The following is a 20706-nucleotide window of genomic DNA, read 5'->3' as shown; positions in this document are numbered from 1 at the left end:
CAGAGAGTGTTAGCAATCACCTCAGACCTCCACTGAGTCTGGTACCCGGAGCCAGAGCCTATAAGATTATCCTTATGCATTTATGCAAATCTATTTAATTATGATGAAAGATACACTCTTTTAGTCACTGACAGAAAATAGCCCAGAAAATAATCAATTTGAATTTTATTATACTTTTAAGGAAATATTATCTCTGAAGCCTTAATAAAAACTGAATATAATAGAGAAAATAAATATACAAGTAAGAGGAAGATTTGGGGAGCATGGATATATTTCCCAATGTCTGTGCTTATTGTATGTAATATGGATGTTTGCTTTGATAACTTTAGCGTGGCGAGGGTTTTAATTGCTTGATCAAATCTATTCTGGAAAATCAAGTGACTTTTGCTAGCTTTGTATATCAATCCCCTTTTTTATGTATGATGAAAATATATTGAACACTTGAGTAGCAAACAAAACTTACCTTTCTAAGTTTTATGCTGAGAAAATATATGAGCAATTTCCCCTACTTTCTTTCTGTAGTCATTCTTAAAAACCCCAAATGCAGTTTAGGGAAAAACAAAAAAGCAAAAAGAAGAAGCCTTCCAAAACTTTCCCAGAACTTTTCCTTTCCACTGCAAAGAGTAGTAAGAATTTTGTGCAATGCCTTGCCTTCTGCCTGTCCTGCTAGGGGTGGTGGGGGTGGTGGGGGTAGGCTTGATTGAAGGAGGGTTTTGTTTTGTTTTGTTTTTGGGACAGAGTGCACTTTCTTATGAAAGAGACAGGGAAAGTTTTACCTGTCTGTCTCCTGCCCTTTTTTCCCCCTTTTCTTTTAAAGATTGGTGATAAGGAATTCTAACTACTTAATGAGATGGGAGAGGCTTCACTCCATTGGAGTGGAGGAGCCCAGGTGGAAGTTGATGGATTGGACAGGTAAAGTGAAGAGTCCCGCCCCTCATGCCTATAGTTGGGTATATATTAGGGAACCTTAAAGTATGTACAGAGAGAGAAAGAGAGAGGCACCTGATTTTCTGTTATCTTCTCAGAAGATTCGTAGCGAAAGGCTCTCAGAGGGGGTGGGGGGGCTGGCAAAACCCTGGAAGCAGAAGAGAGAAGAGCAACCTTGACCAGTCTCACTGCTAACATGTTGTACCTGGAAAACAATGCCCAGACTCAATTTAGTGAGGTAAGGCTTTTAGATTTTAGCACTCTGCGTAAAGGTGTTTTTCTTCTCTTTTTATTCTTTTAAATAAGAACTTGTGTAGTCGTGGTTCTAGTGACCCAATGGAGTGTGTTTGCAAGTTGTATGTAAGAATCTCCTTTTCTTCATTAATGTTTTCTGTTGTGGCTTTAAGAGTGTCTTTGATTTTCCTTGAGAATCAGATGAAACAGTGGGAGCACAGGGGAAAGGAAACATTCCTGGGTGACATTATGTATTGTAAGAAACACAGTATTCAGATTATAGAAAATTTACTTTTTTATAAAAGCAGTGGAAGCAGAGCGCATTCTGCTAGGAACATTGATGAGAGCTAATGTACCAGGGAGATAAATCAATTGATTGTACATTAACTGCTCAGTTCTTCAGGCTTCATATTAAAAGCAAGAGAATTTGTTTAAGGTAATGAAGTAGGTTTGTTTAAAGGTATCGCTTTTCACTGTATCAGTCTGGAAGCTCAGTTAAACTTGAAGATCCTCGAGTCCTGTCCGCATTGTGTGCTGACTGACTTAGAAGTTTTTTGTGGACAGATAGTTGAGTTACTTCAGAGTAGTACGCTATTAACCATTTGTGCATGTGTGCATGAAAGTGAGCCTTCAAACCTTCATGAGTTTAAGGAACTGGTGATTCTCTGCTCTTGTTTGATGTAGGGATTTAAATCACTAGACACCGGGATGCCAGGGAAGTAAGTGGCTGATGAGACCAGACGGCTCTGAGGAAGTTTCCTCAGGTCAGGTCGGGAGGCCTAACAACAATATTAGTTTACATTCCTAGGAAGAGGCAGCTGTGTTGACACTAATCAGATTGGGGTGGGAGGGTGGGGTGAGGGGTCCAGGGGATGGCTGTTGGGAGAGAGAGAGAGAGAGAGAGAGAGAGAGAGAGAGAGAGAGAGAGAGAGAGAGAGAGTTCAGTATTTCCAATGAGAACACTTACAGGTGAATGCCTAGAAAAATGAGACTGGGGTATGGGAGTCAAGCTTCTTAAAAGTCAAAACAGAACGCACAACAATCAGTGCAGACCACAAGAGGAAGACACACAAAGGCAGCAAGTAGGGCCGGCGCTGTTATTGACCATGCTGTTGTCTAGACGCCTGAACTGTGCAAACAGAACAGGGGAAATATCAAGTTATCTCAAGGAGGAAAAGGAAGTGCCCGCTTTCCTTTAAAGCAGGCACGCACGCAGTCCTGCTTGGCCTTGCCAGAGAAACTTGAGTTTCTCGTTTTGCTTTAACACTGAAAGGTAGCTTAAAATGTTGGCAAACAATTTAAAGAAAATGCCTGTAACTAGTCCGTGTTTCTCGCTGTTTCCACTGGGTCTGATGTTGTCCAGTTTTAATAATTAAGAGAGGATCACTCTATCTGTCTGATTTTGTCTTTTTTTGTGAGCTAGTTTGTGCAGGATTTTGGAAATGTCTAAGAAAAAGCTATCTGTGGGTAAACGTGAAAGAAGAGCGCAAGTTGGTTCAGAGACACGGGTGAGGAGAGTTCAAGTCCGGTGTCAGGTTAAAGGAAATGTTTGCATTAAAGAAAATGTAGTGTCAGAAAAGAAAGACAGTCTTATAAACCCCATGCCGATAGTATATCTCTGTGGAAAGACTGCCTGTTGTAGACACAGTCATTTTCTTCATGAGAATTATGGCAGCCTCATTGTGAAAGCAATTCCTCCACACAGGCTTACGGGTTTTGGAATGTTCGGCAGAAGAATGGTCAGGGTTCCTGAGGAGGCTGTACTGGCTGCTGGAATGCTACTGAGCGAAGTAGCAAACAGCTATAAGAGAACACGAGCTAGCATCTGTCTTCTGTCGACTCGCACACTGGCTTCATAGCTTCATATTCTCCCACCAGTGTGTGTGTTATGTGTTAACTTCACGGCTGGGGTCTGCTAAGACCGGCTCCCTTGTTTGCCTAGGCTTCTCTTTCATATGAACCGCTGTCTCGAAGCGCACTGTTCCATATAAGAATATGGAATATTTGGATCCACCTGTTTCTGTGAATATGGAGATTTAATAAAAAGCTGTGGCGCTTTGGTACTCATGTTTATAAGTACCCATCAATATCAAAATAGCAAGAACTGTTAAAACTGGGCAGATTTGTGTTATAAAAGGACTCAGCTATCTGGTGAGAATTGTTTAATAACTATAATGTACTTTCTGACTTAATTAATTTTTTAGTTTAACTTACTGACAATTTGAACTGATAAAATTAATAAAAGCACAGTATGCTCCTTCACTACACTGGTTTTAACTTTCCGGTTATTTCTTTCCAATAAAGCCGGATGGGGGCAGCAACTAGTAAAGAGGAAAGGGTCCAGAAGGGAGGAGGATGTGGGCAAGATGTGACAGGCAGGGCTTCACGTTCTGCCCTGGTGTGACCATGGAGAAGCAACAAGCAAGCACTGGGATCCAGTGCCAAGCTTGAGACCAACCCAGACGCAGATAAAATGTCACGAGAAAGGAATTTCTTCACAGATTAAGCTCTACTTTCTAAAACAACAACACAATAAAAACAACAACCGAAAACACTGGACTGGCACCACACTCCACTGCACTGTATTGGTATCTGTGTGTGTGTGTGTGTGTGTGTGTGTGTGTGTGTGTGTGTGTGTGTGTGAATGCACGCGTGTGTGGTGGGGAGAAGAAGGTGAGTGTTCATGTAGTATGGCGGTGGGAGTGGAGAGGGAGAGAGAGCAGAGAGAAGCTCCATTTTATAAAGAGACCTTTGCTTAAACGTCCCTTGCACAGTTTTTGGCGACAGAGGACAGTTGGGTGGATTGATCCTAAACAGAACCCAAGACGCCAAGCTTCCATTGTCCTACTCAGAGTTGCTGTTTTTCTTTTTAGATTTGAGAGTGCTCCGTGTGTCTGATTGCGTGCCCTTTACTACTATTTTTATCTGGCACGCCTTGGGACAGTTGTATGCACTCTGAAGCGGACGATTGTAACTCACCGTAGCGATCCAGAGAGCTTTCCGTGAAACGCTTACGAAAAGCTTTGGGGAAAGCACGGCTGCCGCTGCGATAGCAGCCAGGCCCCTGGCAGGCCAGGTCACTGCCCACTCAGCTGACCTTAGGGCCTGCATGCCCTCAGCAAGCACTTCCTATCTCTGTCCCGTTTCTACTGGCTATGTTTTAAATGGAAGGGAACATTCTTTCTCATCAATAAAATGGTAGTCCCGAGGCTTCGCAGGCTGCGTGGCAGGCCTCAGCAGCAGGTTGAATTCGGTGTCAGCCACGCTGTATCCACTCTCCACAGGGCTACATTGCCTTGCCCTGCCTGTTTTCCAATTGGGTGCCCTCAAGCCCAGAAGGGACTGGGAGAAAGAGATCTTAGATGGCAGGCCATAGATCATGCCTTCCTCATTACTATTGGAAAAGAGATTGGCTGATAATGAAACAGTCATCCTTTATCTAGATAAGGGAGAGTGTGTTTGACTGTTTCAGGAGAGCAATGATCCTCGTAGGGGGGGGGTGCAGAGGGGAGAAGTAGGAATGGCTGTTATCCGCAGCCGCCAAAGGCACTGGCTGTTCTTCTGTCGGACTACATGCAGCTCCTGAACGCAACTTCGCTCCAAATTTCTTAGAGTTGAACACAGAGAATTTACAATAAATTCTGTACTCAGCCCTGTTAAGGAAGTATGCATCTGTGACCGTGAGACTTTGTTTATGGAGGAGGATTTGAGCAAAACAGTTAAATACATTGTCACAAAAGTACACTAGCTTCCTTTGATGTGCGTTTGATGACGTAGGAAAGAATATAGGTTAATGTATCTTCCCTTATGGCAATCAAGTTCAACTTTTGCCTTTACCTTTGAGTATTTTTCACTTTTTCTTTTATGTCAATAAGTAGAGACAGCACCAATGATCAAAAGAGAACTCAGCTTTTTTTTAAAAAAAAAAAAAAAAGAAAAAGGTCTTTTCATAATTGGCATAATAGCTTTACTTTTTTAAAGATGGCAAGGTTTTCCAAACCTAGCGGACTACTCTTCCCCCTCTGATACCTGATGAGAAGAAGGTTGGGTGAGGGGCACAGTGTTGTCTGTCATCCAGTGCGAATTTTAATGGCACATAGAGAGAGAATCCAGTAGGACAGGGCATTTGGGCTTAGAGCACAGTGACTGGAAAGGTTCAAGAAAGGCAGTTGACCCAACGTTCATCTTATTTCTATTTCCTTAAGAGTAAAGTTTCAAAAGCACAGCGACATAGATGATAGAGGTCTTTGTTGCAGTCTGAAAAGTGTGGGCCTTATAAAAAATGTCAGAGGAGAGAGAATAAAAGCCCCTGATAAGAGGATCAGGAAAACTCAAAGGTATATGTAGGATGCAGCTTAACTTGGATAGACGCATACAATTTCCTGAGTCCTAGGTTTGCAGGGGGAATGAAGATTTCTGGGAACGTGATAAAGCAGAGAAGGCACAGGACCTGCGTGCCAGTGGCATGCTCAGAAATGTCATGAAGCAGTTCAGTGAAGAGAAAGTAGGGTGTCATTGGGACATGGAGTCAGACATCTTAGATAGAGCGGCTGAGCAATGAGAAGGGAGTGTGCTGACACCATGGCCGTGGCAAATGTGGGATGGGCTCTGAGTAGAGACGTGTGTAATCAGAGCCCTATGTCAGAGCTCTTGGGGAGGATACACAGCCTAGCCAGGGGCTGCATGAAAGGAGCCAAGCACAGTTCTTGCACTCTACCTCAGCTACCAGCTCAGCAAGAAGAGCCACCACCTCACTGCAAAGCCAACTGTTCCTCAGGCCTCGTTCAACTGACGTACTCTCTGCCCACAGCACGCTTTAGTAGCTGTGGTTCCTGCCATAGATAAACTGTGAATATTTAGTGTTGTTTTACCCTGTTTTTATCTGCTATTCCAACAAAATTATTAATAGTACCCCTTTTTGTTTGCAAAAATGTCCTAGTAAGTACACTAATTCTTCAGTTACTCTATAAATGGACTCTCTTCTTCTTTTTCCTAAATAAAGACCCCCAAATGAGAAGTAATATAGATTTGCCTGTAGATCAGACAGCAGCTACAAACCACACAGATTATTTTTTTCCCGTTAGAAGTAACATTTCCACTTGACTCAGTGTGTCCTAGAAACTAAGTTTAGGCACACCGACTATCCTTGTAAGAAGGCAGAAATGAGTAAATGGTAGCCACAGACACCTCCATCACCTGTTTCTTCCAGGAAGGCATGCGGGCAACCAAAGACAGCAGAGGGTAGAAGAGCAAGAGGGGCAGGACAGGCCATGGAGTGGGTAGATGAGGTACTTGGTGACTTGATTTAAAGGCCAAGAAAAACCTGCTGTGGTGGTACAAGCCTGTAATCCCGACACTCTTGAGGCAGAAGCAGGAGGATTGCTGCAAGTTTAAGGCTACCCTAGTCTCCACAGCAAGTTCAAGCTAGAGTCTAACAAAGACAAATGGAGCAAGTGGGCAGGGAAGGGGCTAAGCTCTGAGATCAGAGGAGGGCTCTCACGCTTGCTTCTTTCTGTCTCTTCCTCCCCAGTTCAATACTCCACTAAACCAAGTAGATTCAGGGAGTGTCCAGCCTTATACTTTTGGCTCTGGATATATCAGAGCAAACAAAGTTTCACAAAACTGTTGCCGTTTGCGGCCTCCTGAAGAAGTAATTGAATGAAATATCTATAGAGTCTTCCCAACGACAATACTTTATACTCTATGTTTACTTTTCTTACTTAATCTGGTAGTATTCTACTCAAAATTGTATTCTTTCACATTTTCTTGAAGAAAAAAAAGATATGGGACTTTTGTTTGTTTGTTTTTTAAGACACAGTTTCTGGTGTGGCCCTGACTGTCCTGGAACTCACTCCGTAGACCAGGCTGGGCTGGAACTCAGAGATCTACCTGCCTCTGTCTCCCAAGTACTGGCATCAAAGGTGTGTGCCACCACACCTTTCTGATGTGGGATTTGTTTGTTTGTTTGTTTGTTTCTAAGCCTCTTTGATGTTTTCCTGTGACTGGTTTGTATGCCTTAAGTTTAAAATGAAGTAGTTCAAGTTTTTTCTTTGAAGACAAGTGAGATTGGACAACTGTAGACTTGAACGAAGATGCCTTCTGCAGCTAATATTTAAATTTGTCAATTTAAAATCACCTAACTGGTATTAAGGCGAGTCACACACTGATGCTAGGAGAGGGGCTAAATATGAAATATTTTTCAAAAAATTGGTATTTCATTCAAAACTTATAACCTGAACTTCATTTTTTTTCCTGCTTGTTAAGAGCTAAAACAAAACAAAGAAAAAAACAACAACAAGCAAACAAGCAAAAACCCAGTAACAAATGTTTCTAAAAGCCGCGGTGTGTTGTCGGAGGAAGAAAGCCGTGAGCCACTCTGGTCAGCTCCTCTGGAAACACTACAAAGGAAACAGTTCTCCGTTCTTACTGGTGCAGAAGCCACTAATAGGTGCAGTTAGTCTAATACCCCTGGGAGAATTACCATCTCCCCTTCCCCCAAAGAGGCCTGGCTTTGGACAGGGCTCTGCGCAGGCCTTTTCTGTCTGCCTTTCAAGCTTGCGCAAAAGCCCCACAGGGGCCGTTTCCAATCCAGGCAGTGATCTTTCCCAAGGTGCTTCTTTCTCAGATCACAGAGACAATGTGGAATAAACTCTGTTTACTCAAATCAGTCTGGATTAGTGTCACTCTATTGATGGACTCTGAATTAAAAGGAAAACCATTACCCCTCACAAAGGACAACATCAGACGCAGAGGCTTGACTCCCTTTAAATAGACCCTGGGAGGACCTATCCGACCCCTACACAGAGAGAGCTGGCAGCACAGGGGAGGTCAAGGAAACTCTTGTAAGCCTAGTACACAGGAAATTCTTCAGCGGGCAATGTCTGAGTGCTTAAAAGGCTCAAAACCTGACTGAGGAGATGGAGGAGGAGACCCCTCTGCCTGTTTTCTTCCGATACTTCAGTACCCACGTGATCATCAGTTTATCTCCAGATGAAGTCCCTTCCAGTCATTAAGAAGGCCCTCATTCTGACTTTCAGAACAAGACTTCAGTCCCCTGAACCTGTGTGTACCAGGTGTCTTTGCGCTCTCTCTCTCTCTCTCTCTCTCTCTCTCTCTCTCTCTCTCTCTCTCTCCCCTGATGAATCAGCAGCCCCAAAAATATTTACTTGCGAGTCCTCTCCAGGGCTACTAAATAGTGTTCTCTGAATGTTTTGGAAAGCCACCTATGGCGTTGGCTTTAATGGTATTTCCAGATAGAAATGTGTATGGTTCCAGGTACCTTCTTATTTTAAAAAAAAAAAAAATGCTATTTCTAAATGTTGTACAGAATAATAAAGACACACAAGCCTTGTCTGTGGTATGTTCTGTAGGTGACAGAAACACATGGTTTCCTTGCTGTTTGGCAGACTATTTGTTTGGTTGGTTGGTTTTGGGGTTCTTGCAGTAAGATGAGTTTTGTTCGCTTCCAGTAAATTTCCAGTAGCAAGCAACATCTTCGAAGAAATGGCGCAGCTTCCTGTTTTACAGCTGGCTTGTGTGCTAGCTAACAGGCACTTGGGGCGGAGTAAATGCTACTTTCATTTAATTGATGACCCAGGAGGGCAGAGAATGTGTGCGATCAAAACAAAACAAAGCGAAGAGATTAGATCTTTATCTTGTACGGCAGCTGGAGTGTTTGCTTGCTTCTACCTTGTTTCCCCGATTCAGTCTGTCCCTTGTGTGTCCATGGGTCATCCCCAGAGAGGTGGGTACTTTCATCCGGGTGGGCCAACCTGATGGCGAGCAAACACGCTCCTTGAATTATTTCCCATGCTCTGAGCAATCAGGAATGGTTTTACTTAAACATGACATGGAAGCCCTGTCTGTCAAAGACACCACTGAGCTGACTGAAGGAGTGCCACTTTTTGGTTGAGGTAAAGAGAGAGAGATGAGGAAATACATGCATTTCAGAGTGAGGTAGGTATACCTTTGCCATAGCTGCTAACCTCAGTCTTGTTTTGCAGTTAAAAGTGCCGGCTTAGAGAATATCCCAACACTTGGTACGTCACGGATGTCTCATTACAGCGTGTAGCAAAGCGCCGAAAGCTTTACCTCAGGTGAAATATGTAGCACTCAGCCAAAGTAAATTAAAGGGCTAGGGCATAGCACAGCAGCAGAACATTTGCCTCATGGAGGAGAGACCCCAGTTTTGATCCCCGGCACTGCAAAGACAAGGAAGCAAAAATGAAGTGAGGTAAAGACTCCAGGAGAACACTGCTTTCTTCTGTTTCAGCGAAAGGCTGCTGTGGAGGCCTCTGGGTGTACATTATAGAGTCTGGAACAAGGTCATAAATTTAGATAATTCCCACGAATCACTTTATAAGCTTGATATACCGAAGTCTTGATTCCTCTAAACTTACATTTGTAAGTCATTCATCATCTTACTATTCTGAACAGAATTCTGACTACTGGGTAGAAAACTGTGGAGGTCAGAAAGGATGGGGCCAAGTCTATGACCTATGTATTAGAAGCTAAGGCGTATGTCTCAGTGGCTTCTTTTCAAAAGAACTTATGTTTGCCCATAATTGTCTTTAGGAGAGGTCAATAACAGTGAGGCCACGGAGATGGCGCCTCTTCTTGCTGACGTACTTGCATTGAGAAGAAAGTCTAGACCATCAGGTGAAAGATCCCTGCCTTGGCACAGAAGTGACTGTGTGTTCACTTTAAGGAAGCAGAGGCTCCTCAGTAAGCTAGGTGTGAGCCACCAGCTATTACTCATTGCATCAGGAGTGACAATTCTGGCTATTCTGCTGTAGGTTCCCACCAACGCTGAAGCTCAAAGCCCGATTCCCGCCTCCCAAGAGCGGGACGAACAGAACACAAAGCAAGGGTCACAGAGGTTCTGGGAGATGCCCTATATTGTTCAGCTGACAGTTGAGTGCTGAGGTGAATGCAGTGTGCATGCAGAGCTACTTCAGAATACACCAACATGGCTTTGTTGTGCTAGGATAAAGGAAAGGCGTTCTGAGTATGATTGGTAGTGGAAGGATTTTCTACGTATTTCTTAAAGAACAGATTCCTGACATCTCCTGTGCCCCAGACACTTTCCCAAGTAGCAGGGATTTGTCACTGACTGCAACACATATGATCTCACCTAAGGTTATTGTCTGGCAGGGCAGACCAATGTTTACAGTATTCCTGACGACAGTTGCAGGGATAATTATGCAGCACCGAGGGGAAAGGTTATGAAAATGGGAAGCAGCAGGGAAATCATCTGTCTGGGCAGTGAGAGGAGGCATGAGCAGAGGACATGGAAGTGGAAAATTGAATAACGAAGCAGGAGTTAGCTTTTGAAAAGTTGAAGGAAGGGCTATTTGCCAAAGGAGAGTTTTAGTGATATTACCTCCAAGATCAATTAAAAGACGGGACCATTTTTTTTAAGACAATATAAGTCTTCTCAAAGGGCTCACTTTGTAGAGTCCAAGAGTGTCATGAAGAGATTTGCAATGTGTTTTCTGTGGAAGCTCTATGGAGTTGGGGTCCTTTTTGGAACTATATATTAAGTAGAGGAATCCTGAGAATAAGTAATGGCTTACTGGGCAAGGGGGAATCCTTTAGCTATATGAAAGAAGCGCTTTCCTTGAAAGCAACTTTCAGATGGGAATTCCAGGTAGACAGCTCCATTCTTGTCATAGGTGCTCAGAATGAAGGGCTAATAAGAGGATTCGCTTCTCTAGTATCGCATTTGACTCATGGTACTATTTAATCTACTGAGTTTAAGTTCCCTCAACTATAAAAAACATAAAATATGGTATCTATGAGGACACATGGGCAAAAAGTACAAAGTGGTTGAATACCATAAAGGCCCAGCTGAAGACTTGATAGGAATATTAACATCAATAGTAGCTAATATCTTTCCACAGAGAGCCTTGCCTATGAATACTAAACATATGTCACATTTTGGGGGGTTTATTTTGGGTATTCGTCATTATTTTATTGAAGTAAGTATCTTCTGCATCATGTCATCATGAGCTATGCATCTACTACCATAAAATAGCCCCACTGTTTTGAGTCTTGGCTGCTGATATGGACCAAGCAAATGAACTGAAATGGTTGTCAAGCTATGGCAGTTGCTGGATTGTATTTTCTGTGTCGATGGACTAGCTCTCACTAAAGATCTTTACTAGTGTATATTGTCTTTTCCCAACATTTGCGAATGTGTCAATAGAGCTAGCAAAATATATGATTACTCTAGACGGATGATGCCCTTAGGGAGCAAAATAGGAGAAAATGGCCATAAACAAACATACTTTTGCCTTTATTTTAATGAGTAGCTGCCAGGTTGAACAAACCGAAGCTCTGAATACCTTTCTCTAACATGTCAATAATTATATTATTAATTAAAAGTATATATTTCTACTTTCCATTGTGCTTACATTTTCATGGTGTATAATGGTATCTGCATTGAGATTCCTCATGCATTGTATTTCTCTGTCTTGGTTACTAGAGTGAGTACTTAATAAAGTCCTTGAATTAAATTTTCACTCTTCCTTAACTGAACTTTTTACACTTCTCTTTAGCTATGTTTTATCTTCAACATATTCTGCCTTCCAAAACTCTGTGTAGCATTTGTTGACATCCTTGTCCCCTTGATCAGCAAACTTTAATCTGTTTGTCTCAACTGTTCATGGAGTTCTTAAAGACATCTGTCATAAGTCATAGAAACTTTGTTTTCTAAGACTGTCAAAACTTTATGATAAAACAGTCTAGTAAGCATTCTGCCTATACTCTAGATTTGTTTTTGTTTTAATACTTTATTCTTGCATTTTGTTCATTGTATGAATGGGTACATTTGTTTCCAGGTACTCACATTTTATGATTATGTAACAAACAAAAGAAGAAAAATACTTTATGTTTAATAAAATACTGTTTTCAGAAAAGATCATAGTACCTACACATTTAAGGTAAAAAGATGTTGATCTAACTAAACATTCTTCTATAAATATTTTCCTGACCTCAAACAGCATGCTTGAAGTTAATTATGATCAATTCTAGCATAAAACAAACCATCATTTTCTGAATGGGGACAGGTGGTGGGAGACTTAAAAATGACAAGCATTTCTCCCTCGGGCAGTGCTTGTTGAATATCTCTACCCTGCTTATATTATTGGATGAAAATGCTGTCTGTGTGCTAACATGTAAGGGAATGGATACTTTATAAAGCCAAGGCCATGAAGAAACTTTTCTTTTCCCAGGGGAGCCATAGAAGGCTCACAGAGACCCATAAAGCCCAAGGTCAGAGACTATACCCACTGAGGAAACTAGCTATGCCACTGAAACAGAACAATTTTTTTTAGATTTGACCAGGCAAATCTTAACAAAGACAAAATGACGATTTCATGAACCTGCTGTGAAAGTAGGATCATAACACTGTTTTAAAAATCACTTCGCAACTGGGCTACTAGGATGTGAGAACTGGTGTTGTCTTTCCATTGTCTTCGTGGTTTTATGAGATTCTCAGCCCATAGGAAACTGGGGTCAAATTTGCTCACCTTCCTCACCCCGTGGGGAAGAGCACATTGCTGATAGTGCCAGGACTTAATCCCATGCCACCAGCCTGAGAGCTCTGTTACACTTCTAAAATCCGAGTAGAAACATGAGAAGTGCCGAGGCTGTCTAATCCCCTAGCCTTACCTAACAGACAGTCAAGAGCCAAAAATACTTTTCCAGATGAAATGCTAGTTATTTTTCCACATGATCTCAACATACCCAACATAGACAGCAATATCCAAGAAGGAGAGATTGGTATATTTGCCTTTTAGTGATGGATTTGTGGGGAGAGATTACTTTTTTATATACACAAGTTTTACTTAAGCCCCATTTGCAAGGCAGTGTCCAAATAACTTGATTTGATACTTTATTGGTGTTAATTTTCAAGAGTTGTGTTCTTAAGATGTTTTGAAAAATCATACAGAGAAAAATCTAGGCTCCTCTGGTGTTTTCTTAATTCTGATGTCCAGTGGTGTACAGATCGGCGCGGTCAGCTAAAGCATGCAGGGCTTACACGGAAGCGGGAGACAGAGGCAATGCTCTTCCTTCTATTTGGTAACTGATAATTGTACATGTTCCTTCCTCCTGATGAAAGCAAACAGATTTTTATCTATGGGGACCCCTATTTTTGTCACAACCGTATCTGGGCTCCCTAACATTCTAAGGGTGTTCCATGACATCCCAGAGTGTAGTCTAGCCTTGTGGGCACTCTGTGTTTCACCCTCTCAGTGTGAAGATCAACTAATCTGTGATGGATGTGAAGATGCTTCAGGGAGAAGCTTGGCTGATATTTCGGGTCCAGTCAGGGAGTCTTTTATTTCCAAGTAACTTCTACAGAAAATTAACCAGTTGGGTAATGTCAGAGGAAATCAAGTGTCTTATTTTATAAGGAGTGTAGCAAGTAACGGACAAATGGTGCCCATTTCTGTGTTCATGTTTTCTGAAAAGAAGGCTACCTTTCCTGTCAGATGTGATAAGACAGGGCATAACTTGGGCATTCATTCTTTCTGTGTATGTGTGCACCTGAGATCAAGACCCTTTGTCATTAGAAAAGGAGACTCTCCTCCATACTTCATTTCAAATGCCCTGACATTCTTTGTGGCACAAGAAACACAAAGACCCAACGGAATTCTTTCCAGGGCAGTGTTCATGTCTGAGTCACAAATACCACGTTCTAGTGTCTGATACTCCTCCTGGTCATCATCAGTGATCATAAGTATAAGTCCTGGCTCCTCTATGTGTCCACGGTATGGCCACAAGTAAAGAAGGGGACAGTAGTGTTCCCTTCCCTCCACCAGCTTCACTTTGCTGCTTGTGATGATTTCTGTGAGGATCAAGCGCAGTAAAGTGAAAACTTCCCATTTAAGGCCTACAGGAAACATCTCCAGAACGCCATCGGGCACTGCTTAGCTTTCTCATATCACACTTTAAAAATGCTTCCCAATGTGTGTAGAGGCCCTGAATTTTCATCTTGCGTTAAGTAGTAGAGTTTGTTTTCCTGGCCTGTCTGGGAAACTCTTCCCGTTCTGACCAACGCTGACTTACCCTTCTTAAGTCAACACCTGCAACCTCTCCTCCAGTTGAAGAAGCAAGCGAGCGAGAACTTGTTTAAACGCTGAATATTTCAAATTCAACTTCTATAGAGCTATATCCTGTGGCTGTCGACTAACTGAATCCTAACAACATAATAAATGTGTCCAAGGAGGGCTTCCCCGTATATGTTTTTACTGCACCCCTATTTATTCATTTCTCTTTATGGACATTAGAAAAAATTCAAAGATGTGTTTCTTTGTTCTCATCTAAGCCCACAATAAGAAGTGCTGGATTTATAATTTTTTTTTTTTTAAAAAAAAGAGACAATTGAGTATAGTACTTGGATTGATTTCTTTTTAAAGCATCATTTGGGAGGAATTTAAATTGAAGTGATTTTTCTCCTTTTTATTGCTGGATAGCAAATTGAGCTTCCTCAATACTGAGAACTTTAGGTTCATATTGCGTATATTAAGGAATTCGTCAGGACAAATCATGCTGCTTCTAGTCTAGGGTTTTACTCAGCTGCGTAGACCTAAGCATGGCATCCGAAGCAGGTCTGTCAGCAGCCGCGGGGCTCTCAGCTAGCTGTGCAAGACTCTTCTCTGGAAGTTTCTTCTTCGGTGTCAGCTGTGCTCAGCCTTGCAGCCAGGGCAGGGCTTGCCTTTGAGATGCCTCTGTGAATGGAATTTGACTTTTGCTTAAGTCCTCGGAGAATTGATGTGTTTGCTTACTGGCTTTTAAAACTCGGGGGGCCCCCAACTTTTTTCTCTCTATGTATTTGGAGGGGGGGGTGGGAATTCAAAGGGCCGGTGTGTCTTTGTTCTCCTCCAAGCCCACAATTAGCTGATGTTTCTGCTGTGTAGCCGGAGGGGCGGGGAGGGGTGCGACAGCAGTCATTTACTGCCTGCGAGAAAGTGTTCAGCTAGCTTCTCTTTCCTTCTGGTCAGGGACCACTGCCTCCCTAATTGTCCTGCTATAGGGAAGCACGCGCCCTTGCCGGCATTATCTGATCCCTACAGGACTTTCTAGAGTGCTCTGTATACTGACCCTTAACTAAACACAAATACGATTTCCTCAATTCCCTTCCCAAACCATGGCCTCCGGCCTGGTACCTAAAAGCTTTAGTTCAGTGTAGACACCTTTGTACCGCCCCGGGTCTTATTTATTTATTTTTCTCCCCTAGGTGTCTACCTGTAGTTTAGCCACAGCACACCTGTCTGGAAGGGAGGTCGAGGCTAGCAAGAGGAGAGGGGTAGGAGCAACAAAGTCAGAAGGGAGAGAAGAGGAGACAAGCAGCTGCTCTTGTCAGCGTGGGGCTAAGTGTAAATAGATTAATGGTTCTTTACTGGGCGAAAGGGAGGAGGCATTCAGCAGTGGAATGTGAGCGCATGAATGGTAATGGCTTGGGTGTGCGGCCTGGGCCTTGTGGCAGATGCTCTCTGGACTGAATGGAATGACTGAACCCATTTAGTTCCTCCTGGGACAGAATTAAGTTGGATAAAATCATGTTATCATGTTATTAGAGTTTGAAATGGAAAACAAAATTCAAGCCCTCATTTCTTCTTTCTTCCTTCTTTTTTTTAATATTTTAAAATATTTTTTTAGTTCTCTCTCATATTCCACAGCCTGGGTCTCTTGAGGTTATATTCCTATTGAAAAACTAACCTCCTTGTTTTCTTTTAAGAATATCCACCAGTGGAGTGTGAGGGGGTTCTCCTTCCCTTCATTAGGTGGGTAACAGGACTTCCCCCAAGAGAAACTGTCCCACAAGCCCCACAAGCCAGTGACCCCTCAGGAGACAGGCTCAGTATAACTCGGGTGAAGGGAGGCTGTCATTGCCAGCTGACCTAAGGCTGCTACAGAACTTCTACTCTTTCTGGTGGGCCGTGCTTGGATAAAATCACTTTCCCTCTTTGGTAATGAGAAAGTTGTTTTGCAGGTAAATAAGAAGATTTTGACAAATTCCATAAACATCTCACTGAGAACTGACTTGGTTGTCAAATAAATTTAGATTTAATGCTAAAAAGAAAATTTGCCCTATATTTACAATAATTTGATGCTCAACTCCTAAAATCTCTCAGTTGGTCTCTTTCCCTTGTAAATATTGTATGCGGCTTTTTTGTTTCTTTTAAGAAAGCAATAAATGCAGACAGCATTTATTTCAAATAATATTTAAGCAGTACTGTGCCCTGGGCGCTTTGTACCTGTTTTGGGTAAGCATAAATTCCATCTTCCAACACTCACCCAGCTGTACTGGATAATTCCTTTAACCAGGGGTGGGTGGCTTTACTTGTTATGAAGTGTTTGGGATCTTATGTCCAGTTTCTCACAAAGGACACCAAATGATACCTTTTATTTATTTATTTATTTTATGATTCTATTGAGCAACGAGCTGTGGCTTACACAACTAACATCGGGGTGTGTGGGTGTCCTTGCAGCCACAGTACACGAACCTGGGGCTCCTGAACAGCATGGACCAGCAGATTCAGAATGGCTCGTCATCTACCAGCCCCTACAACACAGACCACGCACAAAACAGCGTGACGGCGCCCTCGCCCTACGCACAGCCCAGCTCCACCTTCGATGCCCTCTCTCCATCCCCTGCCATCCCTTCCAACACAGACTACCCAGGCCCACACAGCTTCGATGTGTCCTTCCAGCAGTCAAGCACCGCCAAGTCGGCCACCTGGACGGTAAGCGCGCCTCACCTCCACACCCAGAGAGGTCTTCATCAGATTCCAGGAGTATTCTCTCTTCCAAGCGTATCTAATGAGGGAAAAATTGTCTTTGATTATTTAACGCTTATGGAGCATGTAGGTGATAGTCAATGCAAAAACCTGGCCTAGCCCGGCAACCAAATGGTCCAGCTGTGACCAGTGCCTAGTGACATCAGCCCGCGTGTTCCAGTCTGCCACCCTCTTCTGAGGGGTACTCTGTATGCAGTTTTAGGACAATGGAAAGGGTTGCGACAAGAAATAGCGTGGTCCTAGAATATGGACAGTTTTCAGGGTGTGCTGTGTTTTCACCAATCTCACGGCAAGAGATGGAAATGTGTTAGGAAGTGATTAGCAGGCAAATGGATGGATCTCGAAAACATCATACTGAGTGAGGTAACCCAGACACAGAAAGACAAATATCATATGTACTCATTCTTAAGTGGCTTCTAGACATAAAACAAGGAAACCAGCCCACAATTCACAGTCCCAGAGAACCTAGACAACAATGAGGACACATACATCGATCTAATCTACATAGGAAGTAGAAAAAGACCAGATCTCCTGAGTAAATTGGGAGCATGGGGACCATGAGAGAGGGTTGAAGGGGAAGGGAGAGGAAGAGAGGGGAGCAGAGAAAATTGTATAGCTCAATAAAAATCAATAAAAAACAGCCTAAAAAAGGAGTGATTGACAAAATACCATGCAATAATTTAAAGCAATGAACATTGTTTCCTATGACCAATGTGCTTATTCATATAGACTCTATACCAAGGGTCATAATTGTTGGTATGTTCAACACAAACCCTAGCCACCCACTATCAAGTTCCTTCTCTCAAAGAAACAAATCATCTCACAAAAAGCATTGGAATTCCCCTGCTTAAAGCATAGATTTGGGAAAACATAGATTTGGAAATACACACTGATGGAATATCCTTGCTATGATAGCAGTGTCAGAAGCCCATACAGGAAAAAATATGTAAGCACTTAGAGTTTAGAGATCTGGGTGAGGGCTAGAAAGCTTGGGTGGCAGTGTGACTGTCAGTGAGGCCTTAGCCAAGTCACTTCAGCCATCTGGAGTTTCATGGTGCTTTGGTGAGGGCGAAGATGGTGACAGTGCTGTCAGAGATGAGGTGACAGTACTAATAATCAGAACAGAAAGCTTTAGAGCTGACTAGGTTCTCAGCATGTACACTGTCTGCCATGCAGAAGTGGAACTTGCCAGACAGTTTGACATCTCTTGGATGACTCTGTTTAGTTGTCTATGATCTCTATAGAATAACAGTCCCACTAGTGTGTTGCAGCACACTAACTATAGTTTTATTATATTTAATTTTTCATTCTCAAGCAGACTTATTTCAAGATCACAGGCATCTCTTCAAAACTCTAGGTCACTGGAGTCCTTATCAGGTGACCACCTATGAAGACAATATATCTTAGTTAGGGATATCTATGCTTTGTATATAGCAGCATCTAATTATTGGGCCATGTTACATATTCTGGTATCACGCACAGGCTTTGCATCATAAAGAAGAATTACTGACTTTTATTTTCTGTTCATTCATGTTCTGCCTGCATGTATGTCTGTGAGGGTGTTGGAATCCCTGGGACTGGAATTACAGTTTTACACTGCCATGTGGGTGCTGGGAATTGAACCCAGGTCCTCTGGACAAGAAGTCAGGGCTCTTAACGGCTGAGTCATCTCTCGAGCCACAAAGAAGAGTTACATAAGTATTTGCCTTGTTTTTGCCTCATGACTGGGCCTTTTACCCCCAGTTTTAAAATGGGAAACCTCAATAAATAAATCACAAGATGAATCCTGTGACATGGCCCTCGCTCCAGATAGTATCCTTCCTATGCTATCCAGATTGTCACTCTTTCTAACTGACAAAAGGTAGAGGCATGCAGGAACGGGCCTGCATCCTGTAGAGCTGGATTCTGATATCCTGATGCCCCTGTGTCCTGTCGTGCCGTCTTCCAATACTCTGATGTTCAACAAGCAGAGAGTCTTTTGGACTGTGTTCCAGAGCACTTACTCCCTAGGCATCTATGCATTTAAAGTAAGTTATTCTATGTAAGATGCTAGGATCTCCCACAGACCCGAAGCAGAAGTAGCAGGTGTCATTAATGGAGGCCAGCTTTGAGCCTAGTCCTTCCGGTGACTCTTTAATAAGATATTTCCTTGAGCCTCTGCATTGTGTCGTCTCGACATGATGTTTTTCCTTCAGAGTCTTCTGAGTTTTGTCTCAGAAACACTCCCAGCCTCTAAGATGCTCAGAGCACGGGGACAGGCACCTTTACTTCTGCTTTAAATAGCGGGAGAGGCTATTGTTCTAGTTCTGGAACAATATTATATATATATATATTATACATGGTATATATGCTGTATATACTATATATAGTATATATGTATAATTTCTCCCAAGGAAATAAAGTGAGGTGTGATAATAGGTTCCTGTACTCTATTTTGCACACACATACACACCTGTCAACTACAAGTTCACGGTTTTGTTTCAGACTTTCTTATTTCCACAATTAAACTGTTCCCAGTTAGAGAGAGGCCTGTTATTTAATAATGCGTGAATGGCCCAGCGTTTGACCTGAGACTCATCAGTCACAGGGAATGAGAAACAATGGTCCTTAGAAGATGTCAAGAAACACAAGCACAGATTTCAACTCTGCAGCACACTGGTAGCGTGTGGACTTGCCCTCAGACTCACCCTCTCCGAGCCTGTCTTTCTTTGCTCACACGCATGGGTATCAATACTTGGTTGTAAAGAGTACAAGACGAGTAAATGTACCTATTAGTGCTCGGTTAGTCATAGGCACACATGTGTTCATCAAGTCTAATTTGGCTGGGTTTGAATTTATAAGTTGAATTTGAGTCTTTTTGTATTGCAAGTTTGTTGCTGTTTTGCTGAGGGTGCAGTGTCATAACAAGCAATAATTGAAAGAAATAAGAAGAGAAACTCCATTATTTTTTTGATGAGTTGTAGATACTAATATACATACTTCAGCCCCAAAGGACTATAGAATTATCGACTATCCAAATACACAGCGGAGGACACACCATGGAACCAGGCTTTTCTGAACGCTGACAACTACTGGCTGTCTTGCTTCTTCAGCTTGCCAGGCTGAAGCAGTCTCACCTTGCCAGCACAGGCATGGGCCCTTTCTACTTACAAAACTTCGTGATTTAACACACTTATTTGTGACCTTTAATTTTATTTATACATGTTAGGATGTTGTTTTGCTTCCCTGTATGGTCGGGGACGCGGTGCATGCTACTTATGGAAGACTTTGCTGTTGACTTCTCTTCAGACAGGTGGGCTCTCAGTGAGACACTGCTCAGCAGGGCACTAGCTCAGCAAAGCGAGGCCTAGGTGCACATCAGAATGCTAGATGGCTGCCGTACACTGGTGGTACAGAGAAGAAAGCTTCCCATGATCGCCGACAATGTGGGGAAGAAAGCCTGCCTCCGCAGGCAGAGGGCTTTCTTTCTCCTGACTGCAGCAGTGAGGTTGCCATCCACAGACCCAAGCTGCCTCCGATGACCTCAGTCACACCACTTTACAGCTGTGATATTATTTATTTAATTAGCAGCTCACAACAGAACAGATCGAGTTGCTCTCTGTGAGTACCCTCTGGTTAGGATTTTCTCTCTCTCTCTTTTTTTTTGTTTTTGTTTTTCTTAACTATTTTCCAACTGAGGTGAGGAATGATATTGTTCTGGGGAGGAGAATCTTTTGGATTCTTGTGTCTTTCTCTC

The 20706-nt window shown here is 42.7% G+C and overlaps 1 protein-coding gene across 2 annotated transcripts in view; it reads left to right on the top strand.

Moving 5' to 3' along the window:
• The first annotated feature begins 968 nt into the window (after nt 1-968).
• Tp63 (tumor protein p63) overlaps nt 969-20706 on the top strand; it is an 86845-nt gene continuing 67107 nt past the window's right edge. Inside the window, exons 1-2 of one of the 2 annotated variants that reach the window (XM_085685373.2) lie at nt 969-1165; nt 16662-16916. In XM_085685373.2, the coding sequence (XP_085541499.1) occupies nt 1124-1165; nt 16662-16916 (297 nt within the window). In that variant the 5' untranslated portion in view covers nt 969-1123. The remainder of the gene's footprint in view (nt 1166-16661; nt 16917-20706) is intronic. The other variant, XM_085685372.2, reaches the window with a different exon arrangement.

This window comes from Myodes glareolus, chromosome 2 (genome assembly GCF_982192425.1).
Source record: "Myodes glareolus chromosome 2, mMyoGla1.1, whole genome shotgun sequence".
NCBI lineage: Eukaryota > Metazoa > Chordata > Mammalia > Rodentia > Cricetidae > Myodes > Myodes glareolus.
Note: the sequence above shows the minus strand (reverse complement) of the source record. Positions and strands in the feature narration are given on the sequence as shown.